This window comes from Megalops cyprinoides, chromosome 2 (genome assembly GCF_013368585.1).
Source record: "Megalops cyprinoides isolate fMegCyp1 chromosome 2, fMegCyp1.pri, whole genome shotgun sequence".
In the NCBI taxonomy this organism is placed as follows: Eukaryota; Metazoa; Chordata; class Actinopteri; order Elopiformes; family Megalopidae; genus Megalops; species Megalops cyprinoides.
This window is the reverse complement of record NC_050584.1, coordinates 14,702,501-14,726,397: the sequence shown is the minus strand read 5'-3', so window position 1 is coordinate 14,726,397 and position 23,897 is coordinate 14,702,501. Positions and strand designations below refer to the sequence as shown.

The 23,897-nt window shown below is 40.6% G+C and overlaps 1 protein-coding gene across 3 annotated transcripts in view; it reads right to left on the bottom strand.

Moving 5' to 3' along the window:
* zfhx4 (zinc finger homeobox 4) overlaps positions 1–23,897 on the bottom strand; it is an 82,870-nt gene that overhangs the window by 14,395 nt on the left and 44,578 nt on the right. For all 3 annotated transcript variants that reach the window (XM_036515889.1, XM_036515874.1, XM_036515881.1), the window contains exon 5: positions 1,365–1,481. In XM_036515889.1, the coding sequence (XP_036371782.1) occupies positions 1,365–1,481 (117 nt within the window). The remainder of the gene's footprint in view (positions 1–1,364; positions 1,482–23,897) is intronic.

Here is a 23,897-nt window from a genome sequence, read left to right as displayed (position 1 = left end):
GCTAAGAAATGCCAGAATACTAAGGAAAACAGTCTCCTTTTTAAGCTCTTGGTTTTGAAGATGAACTGCATAAAATAACAGCTAAACACTGCTCAAACTTCTCACAGAATAATCTTTCTTCTCTCAAGAGGACTGATTTCCTCCTTTGTCATCCTCATTAGGAATCTGGCTTTGAGGAGGGGAAACAAATCCTACATTTTACTGGGGAAAGCAAACTGGTGCCCTCTCAGTGTTGTTCCATGAAAGACATGTATCCGCCTTTCGTAACTTTAGAACGCATTTAGAACTCAAACCAAGCCATACCCCTGTCTAACTTGCATACATATGTCGTGTATCCATAATTAATGCAATACCCTGTTAAATTTAACACAAAATGTATATGTAATATTAAAAATGTAAGATTTTCGGTTAAAAGAGAAACAAAGAAAAATGCATTGGTTTGACTCCAACCAAGATTTGCACCCCTGTCTTGATGTTAAATGATGCTTCATGTAATACGAAGTGCAAATGCATTGACTAGTGGCTCCTTCAGACGGCCCTGTCATGGAGATATGGTTAAAAGATAGATGACTGCCTAAACTAATAGGCTCCAACCTGTTTCAGCGTTTCTTCTGCTTCATTGAGTCCAACATTATGTAGCTAGGTATAGCGTGCACTAAAAAGATCCAATGTAATATTCATTTTGACCATAGATTTCCATCTCATACATAAAAAAGCATGTATGAATTCCTATTTGCCAAATCAAATACAACAAAGCCTGAGGTATTTGCACCAGATGCTAGCTCAAGGGTTGTTTTCCAAGATTTACATGGGCCTATTTTTTAAAGATTGTTGCCCTTGTTAATGCGTTATCATTTACAAATATATGCAGATTTTTAGTTTTAATAAACTGAGGAGAATGTGCTCTGATGGGATGTCTGCCTAAGGTCTTCTGAGTAAAAGATAGAAAAAAGAATGAAGGAAAAACCAATTTAAGGGTTACAAGGGCACAGTGCTATATTAGAAAAAAAATATACATGAGTGGTATCTAATCCCATGCTTACGCAAAATTAATATGTCATCAGTGGAATCACAAGTACGGCAAAGATTAATGAAAGGCGCTTAAAAATTACAAGCACGCAAACTGATTTGATTAAAAAAATAATCTCACTGGTCATTCTGTAATATTCTTCAACTTATCCGCATCTATGCTGTCAGACGGTTATGATTAAAAATGGGTCAATGGGAGGCTATTGATAGTATTCACATGCAATAGACACATGCAGTCATAATTAACAAGAATGGCTAGACAAGTTTAAGATGAAAGAGAACAGGAGACAGGGAGTGGGGTAGAGGGTAGAGGAGACCAAATTCTAGAGTCTTACTGGATTCCTTTTCAGTCTTCTTTTCTTCCTTGCTGTCTTTCTCGGTTAGATCTCTGTCATCAACTGCTGCCAGAGTTGCAGTTCTAGGGGGTCCTTCAGCGTCTTCACCCGGCTCCTCTGTAATAGAGCAAATTGGGGAGATACTGTTACCCACACCTTGCTGTGCACCTTTCTTGCTGTGCTCTTTCCTTACATTAAGGAATAACGACGATCCGTGGAAGAATCCAGCTGATCTGCACGTGGAATTAAAAAAAAAACGCTTCTTTAAAAAAAAAAAAAAAACAATAGCAAAAATGAAATATGTGGCTGTTACGTGTGTATAGATATAAGGGCACCGTCGAAAAACATGGTGCCAAATATGGGGGGAGAGGCTGAAAACTTTTGCCCGATAGGGGGTACTCTCCGTGATGGCAAATGCAGAGCTCTCTTCCGGCAGCTACATCACACACACACCTCTCCAGATTGTTAGCACTAGACAGATTACATGGAAATCTTTGTGGTGGCTCACCCCTTGTTTAATAATTCTGTGTATCTTAGCTATGCTGCGAGTGGATTAATCTGTTTATGCTGTTAGCTGCTAGGTCGGGGCTGTGCTGCACTAATCCCTGAAAGGCCCAGTCTTCCCTTTCATCCTGTGATCATTTGTCTCTCACTGCGCTGATGTCACATTTTAATGAATTTTTAGCAGTCTGAGTAATGCCAGATAACCAGGCTCACAGCTCCGGCAGAACCACATGCTGCTTCTATTGCAGTGCAAAAATAAAAATCATATTTTTTGGAGACCTGTGAGGAATTAAATAAATTAAGGGACGCTGAGAAAATGGCGTTCAAAGCGCTGTGCTCATCAATTTTATAAAGCCTTAATAACCATATAAATTGACCACGAGGTGGCAAAAAGGTCAGAGACCCATTTGCATACAATCACTCAAGTCATTGTTTGGTAAGCAGTGGCCCTGCTCCTAGGAACATGATATAATTAACCCTTTCAAATTCCACGTACAGCGCTGGCGCCGACACTTTAAGTGCAACACATTAAGTGGAAATTATATACAGCATGAAATTTTCATGGCAGATGCTGGGAGTGATTGAAAGGAAAAATTGTGCCGCACTCTAGTCCTGATGTTTTATTAATAATATTCTGACAACAGGATGAAATATCCGCTGTCATTGCTAGCAGCTGTGTGCAAAAATTGCAATTTTGGCACTTGTGCAAGATCAGTATATTCTAATTCCTCCCGCGACAAAGGTAAAGTGTGCATGCGTGCGTGCGTGCGTGTGTGTGTGTGTGTGTGTGTGTGTGTGTGTGCGTGTGTGTGTGCGTGCGTGCACACGCGCCTGTGTTACGGGGGGAGGGGGCTTTTAAGATGTACATACTGCACACTGGTATAGCATTCTTGTTCACACAAAGACAAGCAAGCAGCACAAATTGAACTGCTTGTTTGAAAAGAAAGTACCTCTGCTGCTTTCTTTCTTCTTCTGCAATATCAGATGGCTATAAAAAACGGCATAAACAGCAAGGTCACGATCACAACACAGTCTCGGAAGAAAAGGGCTTTGTCTCTCCCTCTGCCTGTCTCTCTCCCTCTCTCTCTTTCCCCATCCCCCCACCCCCTGCCGAATCTGAAATAAAAATCAGACGAAAAAGAAACACAAATGGCTGGGGGGGATGGGATTGGGGGGGGGGGGGCATGTTGTTTTTTTAGGCCTTGTCACTCCTGATTGTTAACAAGAGGAGAGGATAGCCAGGCCCCCCATTGCAGTAGGCAGATGAGCTTGCACTTGTAAAGGTGGTAGGGGAGCACAGTCAGGGATGCCAGGACCTTGTGATCAGGGCCAGATCGGGCTGGGTCAATGCCGCATGTGTCCGCGTGTGGCCTGTCCGCTGTGCAGGTCTCAACAGCACAGCACAGCTCGTGGCAACACCCCACTTTACCCTTACCCCACCTCTCCTCAACACCCCCCACCCCTCCCCTTTGGCCCCTTCCTCTTTCTGGTTCCTCTCTCATCTTTTGGAATCGGCGGCACCGTTCCGTCAGCTGGATTTACTGACCCATTCCCCTTGGCTGGGAAATGAAGTGTCAAAGTACTACTGAGCGTCTTTACCTCGAGGGGGCATAAAATTTTTAAGGCTATCGTGGAATGCATTAATAAACTATGGTGTGTCAAGCAAAAGAAAAAGGCAAATTATGAAGGTAGTAAAAAGAGCGGTTATCATCTGGGTCTCATCAGACAGGTTTTTTTTTGGAGGGGGGGGGTTTTCTGCAGCTTTCCTGGTATGCGTTTCAAGAGTGAAAGAAATTCCCAGACACGCTTTCCTATACATCATCATGGTGTCTGCCCTTAGCCTGACCCTGGCAACAGTTTGAGTAATCTGAATGCAAGAAAAAGGCTGCATGTCAGCAGCAGGGAAAGATTGCGGCATAGACTTTACCCATCAACTTAATCGCTAACAGCAGGACTGAAGACGCAACTTTACGGGCCTGAACCAAACCACAAACAAATAACCCTTGGAGGTCAGGCTGCCCTCCTTATACGCTTTCCCCCACCCAGTGGACTAGCTTTGATGTGAGACAGTCATAACGTTAAAGCAGAGCAGGGCTGGCGTTTTGACTGGGGAAGGCAAAGACTGTTTATTACCAATTACCCCCTGGGTTACATAAGAGTTCTGCAGCCTTCTAAATCACATACAAATGCACACCCATAGCTCGAATGAATAAAAACAAGGAAGAGAAGACAAAACAAAGCAAAATAAATAAAAGTCAAGGCAGAGTTATTTATTTATTTTTATCACATGCATATGAGTACAAGTGTGTCTCAAGGACTCGCTTGTATTCTTGTACACTGAACAAGACACACACAGTCGTGACTGGAAGAGAAAGGCACGTGGGAGCCAGTCACTTCCTTTTCATTAAAAAGCTGGGCCTGTCCTTTAGCGACTGGTTAATGCCCGGCCAAGAGGTTGGGCTTCTCACATGTTCCCCATGAGTACAATAATGGCGTGAGCAGATCATTATCTGCCCAGTAAAAGACTGACCTGTTCTACATTACAGTGGAAATATATTAGCTAAGAAATGATTGTGTGCATTAAGATTTCATTGCTAATTTCTACTATAGAATAGTAATGTGGTTCATTAACCCAGAAAAGTGCACCTAATAGTGTTATTTTTGCTCTTTAACTTTTTTGATTGATAGCAGTCTAACTCGTGGGGTAATCAGGCATTAAGAATCAATAAATCAGTAAGTACTACGACAAATACTACTGCTACTACAAGTACTACACCTAGTAGTAGAATTAATAACTAACCACCAACAACAACAATAAAACTAATCTGACAGCCAAAAGTATCAAGCCAGATACAGTTAAGGTGTGAAACGTGTTTCTTTCACACTCTAGGTCATCAGGTTAGCACTCAAACCAGGGAGCTGATTCCCTCTGTGATGTAGGATTCCATGCCCTCGTGTTTTTCATTTCGCTGTCTGATTTTAAAGAATCTTTGAAACTCTATCCCGTGCTCTACTTAGTTAAGGGCCAGTTGTAATACTTTCAGGATAATAACCTTTACTGACTTGTTGAGCCTCCACCCCCTCGCCCACCCCCCCCCCCGTTTTTTTCTCTCTCCCTCTTTTTCCAAATTTCAGCGTATTTAACAAGCATTTAGATCTTAACCAGATGCCGTTAATGTACCATGTCTAAAATACTAAACATCAACCCAGAGAAGCGGGCCCCATTTCCAACACAGCTAAGCCTGGGAGCAGCAGAGACACTAAACCAGCTATACACAACCATATTCTACATATTCATTTTCAGCAGGGATTGCTGAGGAGATGTCCAAGTACCTTAGCATTAACCTATATTATACAGCTCTAAGTAGAAGGGATTATTAGTGAAAATGTTCCAAGGGCCTCACTAATATTTCCAAATCCTAATTCCAAGAATAAAGCCTTTGTGAAGGACTATTTGAAAAAAAAAATTCTAATATGATATTTCAACACAAACACCCTGCTTTTCAAAACATTGCTCGTGGCGATATTAAACCATGAATAATGGCCATTCTGGGACAGCGTTTGTGCTGCGTATTCTTCCCACATCATGAAATGCTGCAAATCCTTCATTGTTTTTTTCTTAATCAGGATAAAAGCCACAGAAAGATACACGTTTCCAACAATGAAGCATTTATAAGAGACAGACTTCCCCAAGCTTTCTTCAATTAATGGTTGTTCATTTCAACAGCAGGAGTGATTCCTCTGAACAAAGGCCCACTGTTGCAGAGCTTACAGCTAGGTGAGAAGGCTTTAATTTATAACTACTTTAATATATCGGATGTACTGATAATAATGCCGCCTTACCTTGACAATAATAAATCCGTAAATGACCTTTTACCTCTCTTGAAAGAGACGGAAAGTGCTGATCGTTTGAAGGACTGGCAAGGGTGTTATTTTCATTAAACACAGCAGACTATGTTACTGACGTTAATGAAGAAAGTGAAAATGCAGAGCCCCCTATGGTATGGACATGCTCAGTTCTCATACATGTAATGGGGACATACCATTAGTCCTCTTACCTGTTGCTATGCTTGCTTTTAATCATTTAAAAAATCAGAACGGTTTTTAGTATTGCTAAAAATGGTGTAAAGTATCTCTTTGGAAGAGTGGCCATATGGAATCCAACCGTTTGACTGTGAGAGGGAGATTATTTGCTGTGAAGAAAGAATAAAAGTATTTCAGTAGCACCTGAGCTCTGGTAATGACTTGATAACACACCAACTTTTAACGTGATATTTATGAGTCACTGTGAGGCACAGTGGTTGCTTGACAAATATAGACCAATACTTTTTATTCTTGCAGACAACATATATACTTGCAGACGACAAATATACTTTCTTTAAATTTGCAGTTAAAATGGTAGAACTGGCCTACCAGTAAACAAGAAAAACTGTTTTTATGTTAGGTCCATCTGAACAAACCTCCAAATTAATTTCGGTTCTATCAAGACAGCTAATTGCTCACATTCTTCCCGCTTCCCGCACCATAGAGTTTGGACTGAATTACAAGCAACATATCACAACTTTCACTCAACGCAGGGACCGTATTGAAACTAGATTACCAAAGTTTATGGGGGCCTTTTCAGAGTAAGGCCCAGCGCTAAAATAATCAGTCCAGCCTACACATGGTTATGAGATGGATTTGGCAGCCTGTGTCTAGTTCGGCATACGCAAGGCATAGCCAGCAGGCAAGACACACTTTGGCACCAAGTCCCTTATTCATTCAACAAGTCCTTCACACACACACACACACACACACACACACACACGCTACCAGTAGTGGGAAAGTCACAGGACCCATCACTGTTATGAATTAAAAAAAAAAAACATACAAAACTTCCAGTTAAACACTTGCATCAGCATTTTGGTAAATTGTCTTTGTTATTGTCATTTATTATATCCTTAGCGTAGTGCTTTTTTCTTTATTTTCTGCCTTTCTGCCAACTGCCTTTAGAGTCTCATAGCCTTACTGTATAATGTATCTGCTCAGACCTTTTATATATTTATTTATTTTTACATAATATGAATAAACATGATGAGGATTAAAGGTTTTATTTCTGCTTCCACAAACAGAAAATTCACCGTTTGGATTTTTTTCAACCATAAGCACTAAAGTGTATTTCCATTTAATGACTCCTAACAACAAATGTAAAACTTTAGAGAACACATCTTCAAAAGCCCCCTTAGACAAACCCACAAAATACCTACCTTTTGCATGACTTCCACATTGTATTTGAATGATTTGAATCACCCGGGGCATTCAAACCAAAATGGCATGGTGCATGGCTTATTCTGTATTTGAAAATAATTTGAACAGATTCCTGTCCATTTTTTTCCTCCTAGATTTTTGTATTATTATTCACCGTCCAATATTTGCGCGGCTGATTATAAACATCTGCCCGAGTAACTGTTTCATCTGCACAGAAGCCAAAAGGGGTGGAAATTTCACACACGTCCTCCAACGTGACCTGAGCTTAGACAGAAAACAGTTTTCCCACTCACTGCTCAGCTTCCTGTCTGTGACTTCTAAAAAGCACTGGAGGCCAGGGTTAATGGCCTTTCCAATCTCTGTGATAAGAATTCATTTTGTTCTATTACCAGCAGTTATCGGAGGAGCCTGCTGCATCACTTCAGCGGGGTTCAATCAATGAGAGGACCTAATGAAGTAACCAGCTGTAGCTCCATTTCCCTGGTCAACTCTATCAGACAAATAAGATCTATCTGTCACATCTCAAGGCCTCTTCTGGTAACAGAGGTCTCACATGTGAAACCCATATGCACATGAAGCCAAGAGACCAAATCTCTCAATTTTAATCTTTTTACAGTACCTGTATATTATATACATATGTTTGCACACACACGCAGACACAGACACACACACCTTCATGATTATTGTTTTTGATCAAATAACTTAGGGAATAAAATGGGGCCTATTGGGACAACACTGCTGGACGGAAAATCGTTGAAACAGTCACTGCTGAGCAGGAGGAAGGAGCAACATTTGCAAGTTTTTGTAAAATAGCATGGCCTTCTGACTTTCTACATCATTTATGTCTTGTTTTGGACATCACGCAAAATCACTTTCATCCCGGAATGATTAAAAGTCAGATAAAACAAAACAAACAAAAAAGTAAAAAAAAAAAGAAAGGCTATTTGAAAAACAAAATATAATTTCAACAATGTTTTTACTTTACTGCCAACTGTACTGTTATCATCTCTCTGTCAAAGCCTGAGTGACATCATTCATAAAAGAACAAAAACAAAGCTGTCTGTTCTACAAGAAATGTGTATACCATAAGTACTAACAGATTTATTAAATTATTATTTGATAAAATCTAAGCACTTTAATGGTTAACTGCCTTAATGATCATGTGAAAAACGTTACACCCAACAACAGACTCTCGGGCAAAATTACAGTTACTCCAGGTTACTTCCCAATGCTTTTGTGGACTTCTGTGTAAAGTTGTTGTTATAATTATTGTTGTTATTATTAGGGCATTAATTTCCGACCTTATGTTTTTCATTACAGTTCGGTCCGGTAGTCTGTAACTTTGCAACTGCCGGAATCTCAGAAGCCACAAGTAGTCGCTACACTCTAAATCTGCCCAAACTCACAAAACGACATGTGTCCTTTGAGCTCAGCTGCAGTCTGCAGGGAGGCCAGCAGTGAGTTAAACAGGCTGTCCTCTGCAGTGCGAATTCGCAGACAGAAACAAATAGGAGCATCCGCTCCCGTCCAGCTTCATGAAAACATGCAAAAATGTCTATTTCATTACTGTCTAAACAATGTCATATGGGCAGCAATATCTCCTAATAGACCCTGACAAAGACGTTCCAGCAGACATATGCTTTCTATAAATAAGATTACACTGATACAAGGAATCTGGTGACAAAGCCTGTCTGCTGTTTGTTCTTACTGATACACTACCAGAAATACTACACAATCTCCTTATCAGGACACAGCCTTGTCTGCTTTTATTGGTATGGTGGTACTGTACCCAAAACTGTACAGTAATCTATTTTTCATCAAAGTCCGGCCTTCAAAACATATGCATACTACCAATTACTGAAAATACAAAATTAAATATTAACATCGATTCGTAGATTTAAACATACATTTGTATACACTTTCTAATTTAAATTCATCTTTGCTGATTGAATTTAGCTAAAACATAAATACAGAATTAATTCTGAGGTAAATGGCTAAATATTACTTGTGCACACTGTATTTTTAAAAAGGAAACAAAATGTCCCATATAATATGTTCCTGGTCCCTCTGTGACAGAAGAGACAATGACACTGCTGCTGGGCATTTTGGCAGCAACTGTCAATTTTTTATACAACACCCTGATTGTGGGCTATTGATCGCATTTAAACAAAGTTGTTACAAAAAGGGGTAAAAAGGGAAGGGGGGGAATGTTAACAATTTGAGCAGAAAGAGATCAATATTTAAATGACTCTCCTCATTGATTTAAAATTAACTTTCAATTAAGAGATCCATTGGACTTTTAACTGCGACACTTATCCATTCAGGAGAAAATAAAGGAACATTTATTGATACGCTTAAACAGCAGTGGCTGTTTTCACATCGATTCAGTCATTTGTGCTGGCATTGGTATGCACCTGGTTCTCACTCACACACAGCTCACAGCCCCAGCAGGAGACCGGGTCAGGAAAGGAACCAAACAAATAAATATATAAATTAGGTACCCGACTCAATGAACGGACACAGGGAGATTAACCTTTTTCCTGAGGTAAGTCAAAGGCACGTTATCTTCGGAACTGGTTGGGTCTGTAATTACATGTACTGTGTCTGTAGCCAATCGACTTTAAACTTGAGCGCTGTGTCTGCAATACATGGGGGACCGCTCTCCCCACTGACCTAATCAGGTAGCAGACACCTTTTGTTTTTGGAGCTCATTGATGGATGAAATCTTTATCTGCGATATTGATCAGCTGGGACCCTAAACTGTCTATCTTGGCTACTGGAAGCTCTAACAAGATTGCCAACTGGAGTATATCAGTTAACATTTAATCAATGACAGCTTAAGACACAGATGCTTTAAAAAGGCAGTGTGTTTTCCTCCTGCTCACAACGATTAGGGGGGATTGTTCAGAATTTATCATCCACCTTAAGAAGTCGGTGAGTGGGTGGAGTAGGGTATCGAGGACCAGTTTTTTTTTCAAAGAGGGTGTATCAAAATAAAAATGTACACACAACAACAGCACCCGCTGGGACCACCCAAATCAAAATGCTGAAATTTAATAAATCAAAAAGAGCCAAATAGTAACAACAACAAACTAACACTGGACATAAACCGATCCTGGTGAGGGTTTAACACGCATCAACATGAGGTTTGCAACGCACAGAAAGGACAAAAGGAAGAAATACAGCATTGTAACAAATTGTATAATTTTTTGCCGCTCTTGCAAAATATCCCGATCCCTGCAATTGGCGACATGTCAGCAGGCAGAACACATTGAGACGCATTAGGTTTCCCCGTCGCCTTGTCTGCTGTTTTCTGCAGCATGTTTCCCCTTTCCAGGCCCCGGCACAATTAGGGCCTCTCTCTCTCTCTCTCTCTCTCTCTCCCTCTCTCTCCCTCTCTCTCTCTGTTTCTTTCTCCCTGTCTCTCCTGACAGTGGCCCAGGCAGCTGTCACTCACACTCACACTCTGTTAACTGCTCCGCTCTGCTCAGACCACACCGCCCCTGGCCACTCCAATCATTACCTATTCATTTGTCTGCCATGCAGTCCCTCAGAGGAAGATGCAAGTGGTCTAATTATGTAAAACATTAGTGCAGTAGGGGGCTGTAATTTCTCCCCTTCTCCTTTCTCTCTCCCCTTTTTCATGGATCCAAGTATCTTTTTGATACTATAAACATTTCGCATCCAAACATCACAATAATGCAGGGCAGCTCTTTGTGAACCTGACGACTGACGGCTGAATGGCTCCATTCTGAGGCTCTCCGGCTATTTTCACAATTGCCTCTGGTGTAAAATAAATGCATAAATGAATGCATGATTAAATGCATTATGTATATACACATATACAATAAATACACAAACAACAATATTAAAAAATACTTTTCAGAGTACACACTGTCAACTGAACGAAAAAAAAAACATAAACGCAGTTTGATTTACAAGTAATGCCACCCAATCCTTTTTTAATTTGCATTTGTAACAATCACATTAGGATCATTGTGGGCCTCTAAAGCAATAGAATGACTAATGTCCTTGCTCCAGTCCATTTCTAGGCCTGGGATCAAAGGTACTTGTGTGTAAATTTGACGCTGGAGCCCTTCTTCTAACGTCTAATCACACAACAGAATAATTTGGCATATATTATGACAGTAGCAATTACACAAAGGTGCATGACACCATTATTTCCATTTAGAAAAAAAGATGATTATGCTAATGGCGTGATATACAGCAGGTGGCACATGCTGGCAGCTGCCAGCCTGTCTGCTCCACAGAGAGAAGCCTCACTTCTGTGCCTGCGTCTGAACAATAAGAACAATGACTTTAAACCAGGCAGTCCCAAGATGTGTAATTAGGCATCGCTTTGATTTAACACTTCCTTATCACATCAAAGATGTGAGGAAGGGGGGGGGGGGGAGTCACAGATTTGCTCAGATGTCTGACATAAAACTCTTATGTACATCTGCCTAGATGCTACAATATCAGAACTGATATATGTATTTGTGTGTGTATGTGTATATATATATATATATATATATATACCTATATATATGTTTATAATTTTTAGCACATTTTTACAAGCTTTAAAAATGTTGTTAACACTTTACTTGAGGTGTACTGCCAAACGTGACAAATACAATGCCTACATAACATGTCAAGGCTTGGTATAACACTCCAATTTGCACTGCAGCTTAAAACAACCAACACCTCTTTAAAGCATTTCCTGTCATAATGTATGAAACAGGTTGTCAAAAGTAGTTAGGAATGCCAATGAATGCTTATTTGTGTGTTATGTTGAACAAACTAAAATGAAGATGCGCTTCAAGTGACGCGTTACCAAATTAGACATAAACCCTATTAATACCTTCTCCCTTTACATACACTTGCTGCATGTTTCTTTGCTGTAACATGCAAGAATAACAACTTGCTTAATGCACCCAATCATGTCTGCACGTAAATGTCGACAATAAAAAGCTTCATAAGTATCTCTAGGAACCTTATACGTCACCTTTTATTTCCCTTATTCATTAGTCTGGTTAGGACCTTGCCTGCGCTTTACACATAGTGATTTCTCAGGCCTACAGACTGAAAACAGGGGTCTACAATCTGTCACAGAATTTTCAGAAGTGATATAACAGCCTTCTTTACTTTGTATTTCACAAAGACGTGTAAGTCTGTGTTTTACTTTCTTCACAAAAGCAAAAAATCTTCCAATATACCTTTGCCAATCCTAACTTTTTCTAAATTCTTTATCGCTTTTCAAATGAGCAGATAACTGGTTAGAATGCAAATGTTGACTGTACAGCTCCTGTACACTGTCAACCTTGCCAGAGCATGCAAACCTGTTTTTAAGTGATTGGACAGGTGGCTTTGAAACTGCCACAGCTGAGTGAGGGGAGGCGGGGTGTGCGAGTCGGAATGCACGGGCGTCGATGTGGAGGAAGCACATGCCTGGGGACTGTGGTGAGGTAAGGAGGTGACCAGGCCCCATTGGCCCCGTGCACAACTAATTATTTTGGCCTGGCTATTAACGAAAATCCCCCCCGATTCCCCTCTCCCACACGGAGGGAAGCCCTCTTCACCTACGTGTGGAGCCTGCCTTTACATCAAAGCCCAGGAGATTCCCAGCAACAAAAATCAATGTATGGATGTTCAGAGCAGTTTTCAAGGTTTTGTAAGACAAATCTTTCAAGCGGTTGCTGGTTTAGTGCTATTGAGCCAAGTTTCGATCAGGTAGTGCGAGTGAATAATGTAGCGGCTGCTCACTTACCAGTTGCTCACAGTGCAAGGAGAGAGTGTCGGTGGGGCAGCGGCTTCTCTTTACAAATGTAACCGGGCAGTTTCTCAACAACCAATAACCCCTCTTAATCTAATAGTGTATACAATGTCAGACACTGCAACCATTATTCTGATTAAGATGTTAAGCCTCTCTGTATGGAATAGGCCATACAGCTCTACTAAAACTGACAGCTCTGACCTGGGCTGTAAAATATCTTTTTTAATTTTCTGCTCTGTGCTGCATGATTAAAAAAAAAAAAAAAAAAGATAATGAAACAAAGCATTAAAATGAGATATTGTCCTCGATTATTATTAGTAGCAGAAACAAGCCATCACATACGAAGGGAAGGAAAAAAAAACAGATTTGACCGGTGGTAAAATAAAGCAGGAAGATATATAAAAAAGAAAAAATAATACTCATAAACAATAATTAAAATAATGAAACACAGCATACTTCTCGAAGAGTCATTCTTGGTTCCTGGGTTTATATAGCTAGGGGGGAAGATATTCCGTATGCTACTCCTGTCTGATACAGACATCTCATTTTTAGACGTAATTAACTCTGCCATCGTTTTTGTGGCAATTAAGCAAACATCAGTTTGCATCAGCCCGTCAGCATTTTGAAACATGCTCTTTCTCTCTCTCTATTTTTTTTTTTTTTGCTCTCTCACAGCACAACAAGAACATTGTGGCTTCTTCCTTCTGGCTTACACACAATCAATGTTGTAGATGGGTACACAAGGAACTGCTTTAAAACATTAAAGCAAGCCAAACATGATTATATTCCAAATAAAATTGCTTTCTTTTTTACCACTGTACTGAAACTTGATAACTGTTGGTTATAAAATTCCTTTGATTTTTGTGTAGGTAATAAAATACTTCGGCAATTACTATTGACAGTTGTGGATAATCTTGAAGGCTGCCTTGCTTGAAGAAGATGAGTGTTACAAATCACTGATCTGTAAGAGGGAGAGCAGCAGCAGGCAGCAGACAGGTTTCAATTTCACAACGCTGATTATCTCATTCCCAATTCGATGCATGCCTAAATCTTAGAATCCCTCAAGCAGCTCTATAGACTCCTACTTTTAAAATGCCTATTACACTTTCATACTTTTCACTGCTTCCTGAAGAGTACCATTTCGCCAAGCTTAAATAGCAGAAAATTGCACTGCTTTTCCTTTGCCCATCTCCTCAATTTCTATTAACCTGAACAAGAACAAAGGACTGGGACAGTCCATCTGCGGGGTGTTGATCGGTCTAGGTGTTGTATTGTTTGCCGCTGTTTATGCAGTCCTGACAGACAGCCGGGCAGAGACAGCCAGCCAGCTCCAACCCTTCTCAGCGCCCACATTTCCCCTTTTGCTGTACAGACGCACGAGGGTAGACGTCACGATTTGCGCAAAAAAAAAGGCACACACATTGTGTATGTAAATGTTCATCTCTTTGAAACAACATTTTTTTGCCAGCTGTATGACAGGCTTTTTGGTCAGGTACTGTAGGTAAATCACCGTGACCTTGGCATTTAGCTAATTTTAAGCTTTGGTGGGAAAAAAAGATGGGGAAGTTAAACCTGTAGGTGGGCCTCCTTGCGTGTCATCAACGGGGTGAATCATAGCTTCAAGCGCTCCTTTCAAACCCCTGGATTTGGGGTAAAATGGAGGACACTCATTTTTACATGAGGTTAATAATGGCTTTTATTGCAATAAAATCTTGTAATTAAATATTAATAAAGTGATATGTTCCTTCCACTAGCTTTTTTTGTCAAAGTTTAATCTGTTATATGACAGGCGAATGGCTGAGGTCAAGGACCATAAAGTAGTTTCCACTGATCAAAGTCTACCAAGAGAGTGGATAGCTATGTAGCATGCCATTGTGCATCTGCATCCATTAATGGTTTTGCAAATAAATAATTATATAAATGAAAAAGCCAATCCAGGAGATAGCTGAAACATAAATTCACGATGATAGCAGAAACAGACCGGGCACATTCTCATTTCCACAGAGTTATTACAACGTGATAAAAGCAACACAGATGTTGTGACATGAATCCCTGTTAGCATTATGGGGGTGGGGGCAGGAGGGGGGGGTGGTTATGGGAGATGAAAGAATGTTTTGTTGAAATGATGATTTCTCACATGCGATTGATTCGTAGCTTTAATCTCATAGCATGCTTAAATTTCCCATTATTCTCTCCCAAGGCTCAAAGGGAGAGTCAAGGCCTTCAAGTAAACTGGAAAGGGGTTAAGGCAATAGGGCACACAGCTGCTTTGGCACAAAAACCCAGGGCATTTGAATAACCAGCTACTTGTTTTTCCCCCTCTTTCCACTAATGAAGAACTTTGAGTGCCCTGTATGCTTTCTATAAACAATGCACTCCAAGTTTTATAATCTGGTACATTTTATTAAGCATGAAGCCTTCTGATCCCTAAATTATTCATAACATGGCCCAGACTGATTAAGATTGGCTTGTTAAGGAGCACGAGAAGCAATTAAACTGACAAGGCAGTGCAGCCCTGATGTATACATTTATTATCACAAGAATACTCAAAGTGAATGCCCTTATTAAGCAATGAATTTCACCTCACTGGCCTTCCACCATCGCTGCCACAGGCAGAAAGTGCTAAGAACAACATGTCAAAGGCAAACCCAGAAGAAATGCCTATCTTGGACTGAAACCGATTTTGTAATGAACCTTTCAATTCACTCCCGAGGTAATAAATTCTGACTGGTGCATTAATTACTTGATAACATCCCATCAAAATGCAAATGCAGCACTTGACCCACAGGAATGTCTCACTCGCTGTTAACTCATGGGGGTCTACGTAAACTGTCTGTTTTCTTTTATCAAACAGAGCATTATTTCCATCCAGCAAGGGAGAATGTCACTGCTGCCATTCCCTGCCCCAGAGCGACCTGACACCCACAGCCACTGAGGACTGTCACCATGTGCTGAAAATCCTAATTGCACCACTTCCAGGCTCCTTGCCTTTCAGATGGAATATTTCCCTTCTTTGGTGCCACAGTCTGACATGTTAAAGACAATGCCTTAATAGCCTTTCCAGAGGGGGTGGAAAAAAATGCCCCACAATATTTCAGGCACCGTATACAGTGCTCTCTCAGCGCAAGAAGGCCATGCTATACTGAAATTTCGAGTCCACCTAAAAGCAAGTGTCTTACTTTATCCAAATCGCAGAAGGATTACAAACTTCAGCCCCGGATCATCCTTGTAGAGCCTAAAAAGGACTGTCAGACATGCTCACAGAGTCAGTAAATCTATTTTCCTTGCCTGAGCTTTGTAAACCACCTCTTCCAACTGCTGGACACATTATCACAAAAGTACGATCATTTATTTACAGTTTTCATAAGAATGGCACGTACGATACATGCTTTCTGATAAAGACGTTGCACGTGTGAAGAAGGCAGCCGAGCCGCTACACTTAAACTCTGGGCAGCGCAGTGCACTGATAAACCTCAAGCATTTCTTTCTGCCTGAGACGAGGTCATGAGAGAATTAATTGCTGGTGAAAATAATGACAAGGAGAACCAGCAGTGAGAATTGGTGTGACTGGCATGTGATAATGTTATCAAGAGCTGCGGCATGTGACTGGACAGCTCAGGATGAAAAAAACACATGGACTGAGCGAGGCATGGGGAGATTGGAAATTACTTTTTGACACATCACTTTCACTGGGCTGCGTTCATTCAATTCACCAAATATAGGAGATCTAACTTTTATTCCAGCCCTTTTCGTAAACATATGTAGATTTTTTTTTCTCAATTTGTGTCTTCTTCGATTAAGGGGCAAGCCTAACAAGTACGAATTATTCAAGAAATGCTTACGTGTTTGTGTGAGGCTACCTGTCTTTGAGTGCAAATGCTGTTGTACTTTCATCGATGGATACAAAGAAACAGTGACTGTTCAAAGGAAAAAAAAAACATTCTGCTATTTGATAAAATGCCAAGGCCACAAAATGCAGTTATATGTAGGGATACAAGACAGAATAGCACTACTCTTTGTACTGTAGTTATTTTTAAATAGAACACTTGACTCTTAAAGGAGACCTTTGTTTTAGGTGCCTCTGGTTATAATTACTAGATCTAAAGTGGATCCCAGCAGTTTTCAAAGACATAAATTAGCTCTTAATCACCACACCACTGTGTTTCAATGAATGTGAAATCTTTGCTAGCCCCTACATTATGCAAATTATTCAGCTTTTTACCAACACTATATGCACTCTGAAGCAATAATCTGTGGCCCCTTTTTACTAATGACCATACTTAGCATACACTGTTGTCCTTTTACAAAATCTCAAAAGATTCTGTGTGAGACATGGATCATTTATAACAAAAGTAATAATCACCCTCTGTAGTCCACTGTAATGTGTTTTTAAAGCTTTTTTGTTATCGGTGTGGAGGGGAGAAAAAAGGTCGAATGTGCCCCTTTTCCACATTCGCGGGCACGCACACGGGGACAGACACACATACACATTCACAAACAAAAAAAATGCAGACACACATGAACACCCATGCCCACCACACATGGACAGCTGGCTTCACGTGTGTGCACACACACATGCACGCACAGGCAAATTGAATAAATGAAAATCTGCCACGATCACGGGCTGGAATACATTCCCGGTGAAGCCCTGGTGCCCTCTGAAATTTAAAAATACACTCGCCCCTGAGAGAGAAATTTCATAAAATACTGGCCCTTCTGCTTGATGAATCATCCTTATTTAATGCAGTGCTGTATGATGGAGAGAGGAGATAAAATATTCTCTCCAGCAGCTATGGGGTAGGATTCATCAGCTGCAGCTCCCCAGCTCTGTGATAACACCCTGGCTGAAGATTGCCTTGATCAGATTCTGCTTTTATTTAAAACAGGAAGAATCCCAAGGACCGACTTCTTTTAATTTACATACATTAACAGAGTTCAAATGCAGCAATAGCTACAAGCAAATTTCCAAGTCAACTTAACAATCTGCCTGCATAATGGGTCCCTATTAGAGGCAGTTACTCATCAGTGGAGAAACCAGATGTAAAAAAAGGGAGAAAAAAATCCATTATATTAAAAGACAAAAATAAAGAGATTGTCCAGTTCTATTTCAAACAGCTCTGCACTGTCTTTCTATTGTTAAATGTTTTTTTAGGTTCTGTCCAGCCCTTTTTGTTTAGAATTCAGCTTTTGTTTAGAATTTGGTTTGGATTACCCTGATTGGTTGCAATACAAAAACAACCCGCTGGAACAGCAGGTAGCAGCGAAAGCCCTCCATCATGTACGGAAGGACATGTAATAGGCTGCTTTCTGCCCTCAGCAGAGCGTCCCTTAGAACACATCAGCTAAGAGAACATGACGACAGTATTAAGTTCAAATTCCCAGCAGCATTATTACTAGCCCTTTCCTGACACCGGTTAAAGCTGCAAAGCTTCCTATGGTTAGAGAAGATTAGGCAATGCTACGGATAATCGATACCAGCTATCAATTCCATACTTGGTTCTGATGGATGAGGTGCGGGGAGGGGGGGGGGGGTGAGCAGACAGATCAGTAGTGAAAGAGAAGAATCGCCGTTTTCAAAATGCTAGAGTCTTTTCAGCACAGTGTCCGATGCGGGGTTGAACTGGACCCGGAAACAACAGCTGGATGAATAAGACCTCCTGATTCCTTATGAAACGCCAGCGTAAAACGGCATTTAATTTAATTCATTTGCAGGCTTTGGTGGGGGGTGGCCGGGAGGGGGAGGGGGAGACGGGGAAAAAAAAAAAAAAACAAAAAAAAACCCAACAAAAAACACGTAAATAAATAAATAAAGCCAACGTCCACCCACGCAGGAGCCTCCGCCAATGAATGTGGGGAGAATACAAGGTCAGAAGGAATGAAAAGGAAGAAAGGAGGAGGGAGGGAGCGAGAGCGCCGGCAGGATGTGTCCTCTGTGGCGTAATGGCTGGAGTCAGGACTAATTACAGCCGGCGAGGCGCGCGGCAGAAGATGGGGTCAGTAACTTTTGTCTGACACCTGAATGCGAGGCGGATCAGCGGCCCTACCCCTAATCAGGAGTGATGGGATTCAGCGCTGGCTTTTCAGAGAGATGATAGTTAATGACAAGGGTGTCGAGCGCCGTGCCGGCTCGCACCCGCCGTGCCGCACCAGCCAAAGCGGCGGGGCCAGAGTGTATCTGCTATCTGTTTACCCGTGGAGAAATCCATCAGTGTTTATTTGTATGGTCATGGATTCACATTAACAATGATCTGGTACGTTGCTGCTTAAGGCAATCAGTTAATTGCTAGGTTACCATGGATCTACGTCCTGCCTCTTTCGCTTTTTTTTTTTTTGTTCTCCTCCCAGCTTTAACAATGTATTGTCTAATTTAATGCTGCGTGACACTAACCATTGTACTATCTACTATGGTTAGTGTCACTAGTGTCACCATGCAATCTGCTGCCTGCACTGCCATCTATTCCTTCCTGTTCAGTTGACAAAGGGAAACAATAATAATTGTGCAAAAAAAAAAAAACAGAAACAATAAGAGCATATGCCTATATTACAATCTGTTTCTGGAAAACATGCAAACACATTTTGCTCTGAAACAAGCTCCATTTCGTCTCTTTATTCTTCAGCGGCACATCAGTCATATGAATAGAGTTTGATTTATATGCATCAAAGTTCACAAACCAAGAGTGTTTTAAGAAAAGAAAACAGAGGCAGCCATTGGGGAGGAGGCTTCATTGTGCTGAAAAGCTATCAGGTTTCAGGTCAACTGAATGAACTGCTCTGGAAATGCATTACCTGCACATCAGAAACTACACAGGCTTTTGGAAAAAAGGCGTCATGGACAAAATTAATACACATTAGTATGCAAAGAATATGCCAAAGGATCCAAAGTAAGGCTCTGTATTGTAAATACTTATAATAGCTGCAGTCAGGTATGTTAATGTGGATAATCATGGCAATCTCTGCAAATTATAACTGTCAGTGGGCACAAACAGCATATGAAAACATAAGGTAACAATTTAGCTTTTGTATTACTCTTTTCTAAAGGGATCTTGCTGAAAGAAAAACAATCCTGTGTGACATACTGCTATAACACACCATTTTAAAAATAGTTTAAGGCAAACTGACTATTTTCTAAAAAAAAAAAAAAAAGAAAAAAGGAAAGAAGTCATTTTTTGCACACAGAACCCACAAAGTCATTATAATACAGTTAGGCTGAATTATTTAAAAATGATGGAATTTCAAGCTTTTTCTGTCCAAAAATTGGTTTTGCGCATTTGGCTAAATTGGTACTTACTGATAAAATAATTATACATACATGTATGTGGCTTCTTATGATATTACAGAAATGAGTTTAGATGTATCGTCTGCCCTTGCAGTAATTTAACGTGGTAAGAACTTTTATAGTCATGAAAATCAAACTTCCAGTTAAATGTTGAGTGAATCAGATGCTGAAGTGCTAGTCTAACGTGTCCTGCGTTTTACAGCAGTGTCCTGAGAGAAGAAAGTTCTGGGAAAAGAGTGATGGACTCAACTCATGGTAGGTTTTGGGAATCCACAATGAAAAATCAAGCTCAGAGAAATTCACATCGATTCCTGATTAACCTGATTTCAGGAAGCTGCCCCTGAAATACTCCAATCAGCCATATGTATCTCATCACATGGTCCATTCTATTCCCACCACTGGGAGAGAAGGCCTTTGCAACCTTGATTCTCTAGTCAAACAGTGGGCTTTGCCCCATCCGTGCCACCTTATTTCTGATCAAAACAGGTACCACACGACTGACTCCTGCCACTAGCAGGAAAGATATGACGTGGCAAAGCTAAATTTTTTGGGACTTCCATGCCCAAAACAGGAGCCAGTATGCTCACATGATGATATCTAAAGGATCTGTTCAGCTGCCCTCCTGCAGGGGATACACGATTACTCAGTTCACTGCAAACTGCCTCCAGGTAAGACAATGGAACACACAAGGAAACCAAAATCCAATAGCGCTGTGCTCCTGTGGCACGTTCAAACAGTCCTCATAATTAAAGAGAGAAGTGGCTGGCAGTCATGTGTATCTACTTCTTTGTGTGGGGACTCAAAAGAAAATGGCTGCCCATACATTAGCACATCACCCATGGCTAACCAAATGACAGGACCGATTAGAATGTATATCAAATCTCACCCTTGACTGCCTTCCTGTTTCAAGTTAAAAAATTTGCCCTCAAACACTGTGGAACATAATACTAAGCTGACTTGAACATTACTATTAAACGATCTTCCTTTTTATTTCGTGTACTGGCCATGAATTATGGATACAAACACCGGAAAAGCTCTCCAGAAAGATGTTCATGACAAGAGTGCATTATAATTGCTAATCTCCTCTCATACAAAATACATATAAAGCTAGTAATCTATTTATTACATTGCTAATCCAGGTGTAATATATCAATACTAAACTACTACTAATACTAATACTACTGTTACTTTACTGCTTGAACCAGTTCTATGCTGTTTGCAGCAAGGATGTGTCTGAAAAACAGCAGCTATTAATGCTTTTAATTACTAACATTCCTGAATCGATAAAATCTTGAATAAACATTGCACACCATATACAGCAATGACACAATTCCAGACAAGTGAAAAACGGAGAGCTCTGGTAAAGCAGTGTGGTAAACTATATACCCTCAGCCACGCCACATAATAAAAAAACTGAAAAAAAGGACTTCAGTGAAAAAAATCTTTTGTGTTGAATGCACTCACATTTGACACAAACCAATACATACAGCCAGTTTTAATTCAGGTTTGCATTAGTGACGGAAAGAAAATAAGATGAACCGATGCACATATTTACACACAAACGCATGCGCGCACACAGGCACATATGCAATGTCCATTAGGGTCGGCTGTTGGCCTACAGCTGCTATGTAAATGGTTATCATGGCAGCCTTCGTCATTTGGCCATGGTAGGATATCTCCTGGAGCATTATCACTCAGAAGAAACAAAAGCTCAGGACAGCCATGCAATCTCTTTCAGCTTTAAATGTATCTGGCAGCAGCATTTAAAGTGTTGTTCATCTCCAAAGTCAGACAAGCTTTTTGTTTAAGCCCGACTCAGACAAAGGGCTACTTTCGCTCCCAGTTTTAATACATGTGGGGGGAGGCTGCATGTCAGGGATGGTCTCAGAAATAATTACCTCCATGAGATCCCATCTCCTTTTTGTGAGGCACTGAAAAATGGATGATGAACCAAAGGATGCAAAAAGCCTTTATGCATGGGCTAGCCCATCAGGCAATTTACAGCTGAGCTACAGGCCAGAAAAATGGGTCTCGCTCCACACGCGTACTAATGAAGAAATACTCTTTTCCAGAAAGAATTCACGCACAAAGGCATTGTTGTGAATCCAGGGCTTGAACTCCCTCTATTTAAGTGCTCCAAGGGTTCAAATTAAATGTTTGCAATGGTGCTGAATACTGCATGTCTGTGTGCGTGTCTACAAGTGAACGTAAAATACACTGTGCATAGACTGTCCTCTTACGAACAAAATAATAATAAAAAAATTCAAGAACCTCCTGTTTGTCTCACATCAGCTTGTGAGACAAAATGGCTGAATTTAAGAAAACAACTACTCATGAGTTTAATCTTGTGTGCTACAGCTCTCAAAGCTTCTCAAAGCACCTCTTGTATACAGTGGGTCAGACTCTTTGATATTGTGGTGTTTTAATAGATGCAGATTATGTGGATGACCTTTGGCCAGGATTTACAATAAAATACAATAAATGGCCAAAATTTCAAATGGCAAGGCATCCATTTGCACTTAATGTAATATATGCTGGCATTTTTGTAAACTCAATTTCCTAAAATGCTATTTAATTTCTACAGCGCAAAGCTAAAAAAAAAAAACACTTCTGTAAAACAAAACAACAAATTAGAACACGGTGCGGTCTATAAGGGTTTTATGTTGTCGACGTAAAACCGTTTATAAAGCACGCCTGCGTTAGGGGGAAAATATCCTAAGCCACATATACCAGGCCCAGATTACTGTGATTTACAAACGGGGAACTCCACTTCAAAAACATGTTAAACCACATAACCCCCTGCCTCTCCAAATTCTCAGCTTCATGATGTTTACCTTCTGTTAATGATGAGTCTTCTGGGCCCCTGGGCTGCGGGAATTACAACCGCTCTCCAAGATTTGGCAGTAAGGTTCTCAGGGAGGCAACGCACAAGGACATGCTTAGCAGGGATATTACCTCTGACTTGCTGGAGCAAAACTCCAAACTACGGTCCAGGAACTGTTTCGTACTTCATGACAGCAGCTGCTTCTTTGCACATTTGTTGTAACCTCTTTCTTTAATGGCTGTTCTTTTTACTTTGGAGTAATCAATCAGAATGGTGCAGCATCACTGCTTGTACCACACATGCATACACACATGCATACAAGAAGCAGTGATTTATTTTTCACTACAACAGCAAACTGTGGCTCCGTTCTACTCTCTAAAGGTTTGGCACTTTTCTGAACTCTCACTGTGGATTCAACAATGTCAGCCTAGACAACACCACAGCACATTACTGTACGTCTTCTGTGTCACAAACGCCAGCCTCCATTTCCAACAGAACAACAAACTCACACCTCTCTTAATGGAAGGCCAAGACAAAGCTCCCTGAAATTTCAAAGGCAAAGTGCCTGTTCTAAAGTATTAATATGTAGCAGATCTGAGATTTTCTGCTTTTGAAAATAACTACCATGTGATGTGAGCACCCATTCACTATGAAAATGGTGGTGAGAAAGAGGAGAGAAGGTACAATTGACTTGACACGGTCTTTTTGTATGAAACATTTTCTAGGTTTCAGATTTTCGGTTGTACACCTTAACATAACAATTGGTTTGACAGCAAAACTTAAAGCCTTTTTTTCTAAATTCTCTTTTTCAGGTTGCAGTGCTTACACTAGATTAAGCAAAATGACATCTTGATTTAGGACTGATTCATTTTAATGGCTTGATCCTGAAACATGGCTATGTGTTGTTAA